General features: G+C 40.4%; 1 protein-coding gene across 1 annotated transcript; it reads right to left on the bottom strand.

The window, feature by feature from the left end:
• Positions 1-806: 806 nt before the first annotated feature.
• On the bottom strand, positions 807-8,448 carry PCK1 (phosphoenolpyruvate carboxykinase 1). Its single transcript, XM_068149999.1, has 10 exons — positions 8,339-8,448; positions 7,870-8,144; positions 6,322-6,503; positions 5,516-5,719; positions 5,025-5,212; positions 3,891-4,053; positions 3,538-3,762; positions 3,314-3,445; positions 2,491-2,586; positions 807-1,887 (listed from the first exon to the last, which is right to left on the bottom strand). Exons 2-10 carry the CDS (start codon positions 8,091-8,093, stop codon positions 1,433-1,435), a joined length of 1,869 nt encoding a protein of 622 aa, XP_068006100.1. The 5' UTR covers positions 8,094-8,144; positions 8,339-8,448; the 3' UTR covers positions 807-1,432.
• Between the last annotated feature and the right edge of the window lie 2,356 nt (positions 8,449-10,804).

The raw sequence follows: 10,804 nt of genomic DNA, 5'->3' as shown, positions 1-10,804 counted from the left end.
TCAGAGTTGAAAACATTTGTGTTAAGTCCTGAATGTGGAGTCAGGAGGTAGGTAGAGGCTTTTCAGGCTATGTGAGCTCTCCTAGCAAACTTCTGTTGTCTAGCCCTGGTACTGTTTGTTTTGTTAGGAAGCGAGGCCTATAAAAGCACTTATTACACAGAGTAAGTGATTTTCTTTTTGCTAAGCAAATATTTGCAATACATTTTGGGAGCTCAAGCATTCTAAGTTAAAAAGCAGAATGGGACATGGGAAGCAGGAAGCATGTATAGGCCATCTTTAATTGGGAGAATGTGGGATGGTTTTAGTATCTTGAATTTAAAAGGAAGCCAAGACAGGATCCTGTCTCTATTTCCACTGAACTATAAGGCTTTAGGCGTTTCAAAAAGCCTGGAAAACTCTTCCCCAACTGTCCTTCAACAGCTCCACTAGTTATAAAAGCCAAGGTACTGTGGAACAGTGAGAAATCATATAGCTTTAGAGTATGATTGAGGTTCTAATATGGGGCTTCCTAGAGGGTAGTTTGTTTTATAAATGCCTGCAGTAATGAACAATACCCAGTTATGGAGAGTGCATCGCTAGCTGGATGACTGCTCACAGCTGGTATAATTTCAGGATCATTTCTTTGACTCAAATAGAAGTTGCAAAACCAGCATGTGGCTTAAACTAGTTGGCTGAGGAGCATCAGATCAACACTAGTCAACATCTAACTTCCACATGTGCACTTCTCCCTGTGCTGTGGTATTGTCAGGAATCCTAATTTATATGCATGCAGTTTGTAAAGAGTGTGAGCATTGGAAGTGAGGTCATATTTTGTATAAACATTTATTTCAATAGTTTAAAGAACAAGCCATTGAAAACATCTGGAAATCACAGGAACATGAGTCATATATAACAGCAATATCTTAAATAGGCATTAGTAATACAAAGTCATCTTTCACTCTAATAAAAGTCACAACTTGGCTTTTCTAAAAAACATTCAAGCCACGGAGTATGTTTATCTCTTACATATATACAGCATCTAATTTCTTTCTTTCCTGTAGAGTCTGAGACTCTGGAGGTCTGTGTGATAGAAACAATGTGCTACACCTTGAAGGCTGGATTGACATGGATTACATGTGCAGATCTAGGCAAATGATTTACATACATCATGGCTATATGAGCATGTAAATGACAAATCACAGTTTTGAAGACCACGTGCACATTACATTGCTACAGCTGCTCACCCATTCACAACAACTGATGTAGTTATAAATGATTAGGTCTGGAGTTACTTCTAGAATGCCCCTATCTCTTTTCCAACTAAACTAAGACCTACTTTCATTATAACGCCCTGCCCATCAGTGTGCTGTTATGCTACCAGTGGTGATTTGATAAAATGTGTTTGTCCTGCCTGAGTATGCATGGATTGATAAATAATTGTGGGTTTGATCAGCTACAATTGTTTTATCCTTGTCTCTAAGGCAAGCATTTCCTTCTCTATTTCACAGGGAAGATCAGCATTAACTTGTACTTCAAAATATTGTTTGATTTCTTCTACCTCCTTTTCCCAGAAATCTTTGGAGATATCAAACAGTTCGGTCAAGTTGACATCTTCTAAACCCTTCAAGTTCAAAGCAGTGTCAGCAGGGATGTAACCGATGGCAGTTGGCTTGGCAGAGGCGCTCCCTTCAATTCTGTTGAACATCCACTCCAGCACACGGGAATTCTCTCCAAAGCCAGGCCACAGGAATTTCCCTTGGCTGTCTTTCCGGAACCAGTTAACATGAAAGATCCTGGGGAGTTTTGCAGCTGGCCGATGTGCCATGCTGAGCCAGTGGGCCAGGTATTTGCCAAAATTGTAGCCAAAGAAAGGTCTCATGGCAAATGGATCATGCATAATGACTTTTCCTGTTCAAAACACAAATGCAGAATGCAAGTTAACGAATAGCACATTTATTCTAATGCACAGAGTGTGAGACCCACCCCAGGATTTAGTATCCATGGTCCCGTAACCACGCTTCTGTATCCAAACTCGAGAGCTTTAGAAAGCATAACAAGCATTATCTTTGATGTACAAAAAAGTACACATTAAATTATTTTTTTGCTATCAGTGGAAATTAAATGTCTTAAATCTCAGGTCAGGCAGCTTAAATGAAGATCCTGAAGAGCTAACTTGGATAATTTGCATATTTAGGTTGAGCTCTAGCAGAAGAGAAAATTCAAGATTATTTATCCCAGACTATAACAAGAACTCCATATCAAGGCTTCTGACAATTCCATGCCTGTACCCTGTTCTGTATATTTGTCACCTAGGAGATTCTTTTGCTTAATTTGATGTTTAGAGAGAATTTGGCTTTAATTCCAGTACAAATATTTTTCTATTGTGAAAACACGTAGGTTGCAAAATAAGCTGCCACGATCAAAACGTGAAAGAGCAGGGGAGAAGGACATAGCAGGCAGTCCAAGGAGGATTGATTTTAATACAGGTAGGCAGATTAAATTTTGATTTACCTTTGTGCTCAGCAGCTGCTGTTGCTTCAGATCTCATAGCTGCTCCTATAAATACTCCATGCTGCCAGTTAAAGGCCTCGTATACAAGAGGCACACCTGTAAAGAACAAAATCACTTCAGCAACTAGAAGTCCAGAAACCTTTTTTGTAGCAGGTTTTGCTACCTGTTGTACTGCTGAATGCATGTTACTGTATAATGTATTCTAATTTTCCTGACTTTTCTAAATCACTTCATTTCCTGCCCTCTTATACCAAAGAAGTTTATATGAATGTTTTCAAAACTAGCTGCTGATTACTGAACACATTCATGTTTAGTTGCTCAGTAGGAAATCTCTGGGGCTCAGAATCCCCAGCAGATTTTATTTGGGAATAGAATCTGGTCCTGTGGTCATGATATTAGACTCAAACCTAGCATTTCTTTTCTTCCTGTCCTCTCCCCCCAGCTTTAGGTAGAAATTGTTACTTATTTTACTTCATTTTCTACCGGCTGTCTACAACGGGTTCACTTCTCTAACCATTTCCTATATGAACTAGTTAAACTGCAAGAAAATTGAGACAAGTGTAGCAATTTGCTTTGCATCTATTATCCAGGTTATTGAGTCCTGATCTGTCTCCAGCCCATTATTATCATGACCATTTTGGTGTTAAGATCTAACAATTCAGACATCAAAATACCAGTGGCTGTGTGTGAGCCAAAGGCTAACAACAGTTAGATGAACACAGTTATTTCTTTGCTTTTCCAGCTGTGAAAGCAAAGCCTATGCCTGGTTGTGTTTAAATTCTTCTGTGGTCAGCACCTCAGCCTAGGTTGCTGCATCTCTTACCAGCAGGTCTACGGCCTCCAAAGATTATCCCTTCAATGGGCACGCCTTCAGGTGATTCCCATGCAGGGTCCATGATGGGGCACTGGCCGGCTGGAGTACAGAACCGCGAGTTGGGATGAGCGCAAGGTTCCCCTGAACAGAATACAACAGAAAGGTCATAATGGCAGAATTAACTTGAATTCAACAGAAGAAGACAAGAAAGGCTGTGGAGTAAGTCAGGTTACCATTATCTGGGGTCCAGGGCTTGTTTTTCCATGAAGTCAGTGTTACTCCTGGTGGTAATGGCTCTTCAATGCCTTCCCAGTAGATACCTCCATCACTGGTTTCTGCTACATTGGTAAAGATGGTGTTCCTCAATATGGTTTTGATAGCATTGGGGTTTGTTTTGACTGAGGTTCCAGGGGCAACACCAAAAAAGCCATTTTCTGGATTGATTGCCCTTAAATTGCCTGGAAGTTAAATGACAAAATATTAAACCAGTTTGACTTACTTCCTTTAATCTGGAGTTCTGTAGCACACCTTGCTGCTAAAAGCAACTCATATTGCCCTGCAAAATAATCCAATTTCAGTTCCATACCTTGTTCATCAAATTTCATCCAGGCAATATCATCACCCACACATTCAATTTTCCATCCTGGAAGGCTTGGGTTCATCATGGCCAAGTTAGTTTTACCACACGCACTGGGGAATGCTGCAGCAAAGTACTTCTTTTTACCTTCAGGATTAGTAATACCCAGGATCTATTGAAAAATTAATGCAACTGTTAAACACAGTCTTTTTATTTTATTTTTTTTCCTTGCACTTTTCATTTTGAAGATTGTCTCTCAGCAAGTGGTAATGAAAAAATATTTAATTATGCAAATTTGTTTCTGCAGAAGCACCACATAATATAGTTGACAAATAACTCAAACTGTACTTCATTAATCAAAAACTCTACACTTTTTGCCCCTAGAATATCTATAAGGAGATCTCTTCTCTTAAAAAAAAACCCTACCAAGTATGTCTGTACTTGTTATTTTGGTGACTAAAGAGAGGCAGCCTATATACAGCTGTGTTTCTCAGCTGAGGCAGAAGAAAACCAAGCAATATCCTTTTGGCTACATGATTGGGGTGAAGTGAAAGCACTTCCTGCATGAATCTTTCTGCACTGCTCAGAGTCCATAGGTAATTTTCCCGTAACTGTTCTCTTATGCACTTGGAAATGATCTTGTTTTTAGTGGTATTTTATGACATTAGAATGTGTAAATAACAGCAGAAAGTAAAGGCAGGGAGGGTTCAAAGAGGAATTAATGTATAAAATGTACTATTTGCAGGTTGAGTGCGTAAACCTCATTATTATATGAAAGACAAGACAATTTTCAAAGCTTGCATTAATCTTTTACTGTTGGACTTGTAGGGGCAATGTGGTTGCATCGTGATGATGTGTAGGCTTTGCTTAGGTACATGTGTCTACCTACAAGGAGACACTTTCAACAGTTCTAAATCCTTCTTGGCTACTGATGTTATAGGTACTATTTTAGAATGTCTGCTACTTAACCTTGCAAACAGTTTCCTGTTTCCCATAAGGCTGCCATGTGATAAATTCCTACCTAATGTTACAGGACTATCGATATGAGACTAATTTCATTGATAGCCAGATGTGATGTATTTATGTTGAACTAATTTAGGATTTAATGGCTGTTCAAATAACACATGATTTAGTGGCTCTTACCAGCATGTGCTCAGCTAGCCAGCCCTCCTCTTTGGCAATTCTGCTGGCAATTCTGAGAGCAAAGCATTTTTTCCCCAGTAAGGAGTTTCCTCCGTAGCCACTGCCAAATGAAATGATCTCTCTGCGATCCGGGAGATGGGCAATCAACGTTAACTCTGGGTTGCATGGCCAGTTGTTGATTAATGGTTCTGCAGAACAGAATGTTGTACTCATGAATGCAGCAATTTCCATGCTGGATCACACTGTTGTTTCATCAGCATCAAGCCTCTGACAAGCACCCATACCAGATGCTTTAAAGGAAACCGCCTGGTAAGTACTAGGGATAATAATCTCCTTTCCATGAAAGTCTCATTGAGCTGTAATTGAGTTCTGAACCTAGTGCTGTTGTACGAGCCACCCTAGTCTTCTACAATGAGTGCCTACCCTATGCAGAGACCTCAGTCAGCTCTAAAGCATGCCTCTGGAATCTTCCAGGGATGACAGTTCCTTACCTTTTAGTGGTAGAGGACATCCAACTGAGTGAAGGCATTTTACAAACTCGCCGTTGCCCAGGGCTTTCAAAACAGCTGTTCCCATCCGTGTCATGATCCTCATGCTGGCCACTACATATGGGGAATCTGTCAGCTGAATCCCAATCTTGGACAAAGGAGACCCAATAGGCCCCATGCTGAAGGGGATGACATACATTGTGCGTCCTGGAAAACAGGGAGTAACCAGATGTGACAAAGAGCAAAACAAGGAACTTTGGAAATAGTTTTATTAAGATGGAGGTTGTTTCTCACGTCTTTAAAAGCTGCTTCTCTTGTGGGTAAGTCTGGTGATGTTTAAAGAGCTGTAGATTTGTTTGTTTAATTGTGTAGCAAGGAATTTTATCTTAAATGCTTGAAGCAGCTGTTCAGACAAATTGTCCAGCCAGTAGTAAAGGTGGGTGGAAGCCAGGTGCTCTGTTAGTATAAATTATTGAACCTGAAATTATTGCTAGGACTAGGGGTTCTCAATTATCAACTCCTTGTCTGCTACTTTGTTGTTGTGTGACTTCCTGAAAAAAGGTCACCTATATTTTCCTGTCTTTCCTTGCCCCTCTTCATGAAGAGTGCTGGAAAGAGACCAAAGGCTATCCTTGCACTGGCACTTGGATCTGTGGTAAGGATCCAGATGAAACCAACAAAGTGGCTAATATCAGGGATATAAACAACCCTCACCTAAAATCTATCTTTAAATATTACGGTAACTACTAGTACTACTAGTGCCTCTATAATCCTAGAAGTTCAACATCAAGCATTCCTTTCTTTCCTACCTTGCATGCAGCCTGGGAACCTGGTATTGAAGGCTTTCTCAAAATCTTCTTCAGACATCCAGCGACCCAGCTGGCTGGTTCCAGTTTTAGGGATGGGAATGGTATCTCTCTGTTCTTGAGTGATGATGACAGTTTTGCTCTCAACTCTTGCCACATCTCTTGGATCAGTGAGAGCCAACCAGCTGCATTTCACCCAAAATCAGAAAATTAGACTTTAATTATCAATATAGAACTTTTTACCAAGCTGCAGGACTGGTTTAGGACAGAAGGGTAAAATGTCACTGTCATTTTAGCCTTACAAAGCAGAGCCAGTATAACAGACAGTCTCAAATATCATTCAGGTACCCTCTCTCGTACAAATTGTTTCAAGACTTGCCAGTACAAATAACAAATTACATGGCCTAGGAAATTCTGGTTACACTTTAATACATCTTTGCCTCTTACCTCAGCCTTATTCTCTTACTAACTTTCAGGGGGAAGTTAATCTCATTTAGTTCTCATTCTCATCAGTGTGAAGTTGTTTTGCATGGAGACCACAAAATGATGCATTAAGCAAAGTGGATGCCAAGCAAATGCTTTAAAGTGTTGGTAGAAGTGCCTTTGGGGTCAGAATCCAGCTAAGTGGATTGGCATAGTCCTTTAAGATAGAGGCATCACGAAAGAACTCCTGAGTATAATCATGATCATAAAACGTGGAAGAGTTTATTAAAGGGGATTCTTTTTCCCCTCTGAAGAATTTTTGCCATCTATTTACAATGGAGAGGATTGTTTTACATTTTCACCTCTGTACACAGAAATTTTCCTTGAGTATAAAAATGTTCTAGTTGGGCTGTCATAACCATCATCACTAGAGCTAAGCATATAATTAACAATGAATAATTTATCTGGTGAATCTTGCCCTTTTCTCTCCCAAATAGTCTGCAAACAGATTGCCAAATTCCTGCACTTAGTTATCCGAAAGTCTTTGCAGATTCCTTCCATTAAGATCTCTCGGTCGGCACATAATTCCTGAGTGTGTACTTGGTGTTAATATTCTCCTTTCATGTTGGGTTAGTTGGGAGAGATGATGAAATACTTGGGGGAAAAAAAAAAAAAAAGTATTTGCTGCATACATTACAGTCAAAGCTCATCGGCATGATATGAATAATGTCTGTTCTGAATAATGCTGGAACACCCACAGAGCGATTTGAACGCCACAAAGTATTTGATGAATAAACTAATTGACTAAAATAGTAGAATTCTTTAAAAGATGTATTTGCTAAATAGTATTTAGCCACTGCTAACGATCAGTTACATAAGTCTTGTGACATTATTTCAGTTGCCTGATGTAACTAATCAACAGAGCCGCTGTGCAGGTGACAGTCCAATTGAATAGTGTGGTGTACATTAAGTCTTAGAGCAAAGAGTTTGTTTTTCCTGGGCGTTTTACCTATACAAGCTAGGAAAGCAAATATTGAAGGCTTATAAGCAGTTTTAAAAGTAAACAGGACAGAAAATGCATCATGCTGCAATTGTGAGGTGGCATTTGACTTCCTTCAGGCTACTCACCAGTTCTCATACTTCCTCAGCTTCTTGATCATGCCATGTTCTACCATGACGTCCAGAATTTTCTTGTTTTCTTCTTCTGAGCCATCACAGATATGAATGCTCTCAGGTTGGCACAGCTTGGCATTACTTTCAATGAAATCCCTTGCTTCTGGAGAAAAGCTGTCCAGATCCCCCTGGACAACCTTGGGCATGACATTTACCTCAGTTTTCAGCTGTGGGGGCATTTTTCAACCTGTAGTGGATCCTGTTGATGGCTTTGAAATACTGATCACAATCTAAAATCAAACATACAGAGTGTGTTATCACACTGTGACTTTCTAACTAGTATCAATAAGCCTTCCCAACAACATATTACACAAATACAGAATTTGTAATAGACCTGATCATGTACTTCTGCTTTAAAATCAATACAGAGAACTTGGATCATTGGTAATTTCAAGCTGGAAAAAATAGAGACCATTCTACTTACTGTATTTGTAAGACTAAGATGGATTTCAGAGAGGATTCTGCTGTTCCTTTCTGCTGGTTTTGTTTCTCTTGCTTTGGAGTACTCTTGTGATCACTGCTTTCCAAGCAAGCATCCTCCTTCCTTAAATAGTCTTCATGGTAGTGTCCATCCCACTAGGCGAGGTGAGAGAGGCTTGTCCTTTACGTCACCACTGGATGTATCTTGGGACAGTGCCACTGACTTTGTCATCATGCAGCCCTGACGAGGTAATCATTTAACAGGCCTGATTAATGAATGCTGAAAGCAGTGATTCTTAGCCCCTGGGTTTGCTGGTTTGAAGTAGTTACAAAATTTAGCAGTTTAATCAAACTTTGATCCAGTTTGGCTTTGAAAACAAAAGCACTGTAACTTCTCAGCGTGTGGGAAAGGTTGAGTACAAAGAGTATGTGGAAGCAGGAACACAGGGGTCACCCAGCCAAAGAGCAGTTGGCACATTTGATAGGCAAATGCTTGTTAGTTGGCTGTGAAGTGGAGGCTCGTCCAAGGTGTGTTTACTCACCTTGGGAACATTGCCCGATCTGGGGATAAAGTTCAACAGTGAGCACGGACAGACATGAATAACCACCATGATTGTCTACCTCAGGGCCTTATTTTTGTCCATGAAATTCAGGGGGGAAACCAAAAAAAAGGCAAAGTAAGTCTAAATACTGAGTTTCCTTCAATGCAGAAAAGAAAGGCTTTGCTTCTGGCTTGCTTTAGGCACTTGAAAACTGAACAGTATATTCTACTGCTACAAGCTCAGAAGAGGTAGAGCAGCAGCTGTCTCAGTAATTAACCACCTCCTTCAAATGTTATGTTTTATTCTACTGGGAGTCCTGTGGGGGTCATAAAATACTAATCCATCTTTAAATTACTGCTCAAAGTAAAGACACAAAACTGCTCAAGCCTGTGGCTGCACACTGTTACATAGCTGGAGTCCATGGCATACAAGCATAGGTATACAGCTGTGTACACCTTTGTATTTGTTGTGACAGTATGTACCAACAGCCATTCCTACTCTTACAATTCTGAGGCTGCAAGTGTGACCTCAGACATTCTGAGGTCTTGCCTCTAACTGTCCCTGCCTGCCTGTCTCTCAGCTCTTGACCTTCTCTTTCTCCATTTTAGACCATCATGCCCGTAACAGCAGGCTGATCTTCACTTCTGTTTGTCCAAGTATTCTAGGTATGTGAGGACTGAAATGTATCAGACAAAATTGCAGGAATAACCCTGCTGCCACTTCATCTCACTCTGCTTGCACACAGTCCCAGCAAAGCATCTTGAGCCTGGATGAGGCAATGCTTTCTTGCCAACCTGTCACTAGAATTTATAGGGCTTCCACTATGTATGTGAAAGATTGTCAACAGTAGTTACCAAAACAGGAAATCTGGGAGCCCCAGTGAAGTTTCATGGAGTCCTTTAAAGAAATACAATTTATTTAAGTATGCTCCACTCACTCAGGTTCATGCAGTCAGTGAGATGTTTCTAGAATGGCTTTTGCTGAGGCAGCCAGAAGCGACTTGGCAAGCCCTGAAAAGCCAGGTCTGACAGAGCACCACAGATCAGGAGTGCAGCTCACCTTCCTGCCCTGTAAGTCTGAAATACTGCAGAGATGAATCTCACACTGTAGGTATGATTCCACTGGGACTATATCCTCTATCTCTCCTGCAAAGCTTTTTATTATGTTTTGTAAATGCAAAAGGAAGAAAACAGTGAAGTAAGAGGGTTGTCCTTGATGGACTGCAAGACCAAGCATTCCTGAAAAAGAAAACAAAAATCTGGTAGGATAAGTGCTAAAGATTGCTCCAGATGGGGTTCTGCTGCAAGCAAAGATAAAATCAAAGATAAAATCAAAGCCAATTTAATGACAGAGGTGGTATTGGTATTTGGAGTCCACATACTGTGTCGCTGGTGGAACTGATCAGAAACATTTTGGCTAATTGCTTTTTCTTTTAAAACATGTTGTTAAGTACTTTATTATGCCCCATTTTATTTGTAATGTTCAGTGACACTAAGCAGACCCCTTTTTCAGTGAAGTACAGAAATGCGAAGTCCTTCCTGCTGGCCAGGTAAGTCATTACACAAAACCCCCCAAACAAACAACAAAAGCACTGAGAGAAAACCAGCAATGCTTAATTGTCAGAAAAAAAAGGGAGAACGGGCCAGAAAATGATCATATTGCAGCAGGAGTAAAGTTGGGATAAAAGCTTGAAGCTGACGGTGTAAGACAGCACGATTAGTCCTGGTGTCTCTTCAGTTTTGAGCAGAGGAGAAAAAGAAACACAACAAACCCCAAGCATTAGTTTCTGCCAATTAAATTATAGTCAGGCAGGTGTTGTGCAAATTTTCTCACACTGCAATCCTAACCTCCCACAATCTTGCTATACAAACTGTGGGCTTCTCTTGAGAAGACACTAAATATGCCAAATTGGTGGCACTGTGTTATGA

The sequence above is a fragment of the Melanerpes formicivorus genome, unplaced genomic scaffold (genome assembly GCF_026170545.1).
Source record: "Melanerpes formicivorus ecotype bairdi unplaced genomic scaffold, bMelFor1.0.p_v2 SCAF_19, whole genome shotgun sequence".
Classification (NCBI taxonomy): Eukaryota; Metazoa; Chordata; class Aves; order Piciformes; family Picidae; genus Melanerpes; species Melanerpes formicivorus.
This window is presented reverse-complemented; position numbering and strand designations above follow the sequence as displayed.

Excerpts from the sequence above, each read along its gene's own strand:
- PCK1 (XM_068149999.1), bottom strand. The coding sequence starts at position 8,093 with ATGCCCCCACAGCTGAAAACTGAGGTAAATGTCATGCCCAAGGTTGTC. Across the intron at positions 5,213-5,515 it reads ATGTCCTCTACCACTAAAAG|AACCATTAATCAACAACTGG; the intron begins GTAAGGAACTGT and ends TCTGTTCTGCAG. Across the intron at positions 1,888-2,490 it reads AGCAGCTGCTGAGCACAAAG|GAAAAGTCATTATGCATGAT; the intron begins GTAAATCAAAAT and ends TGTTTTGAACAG.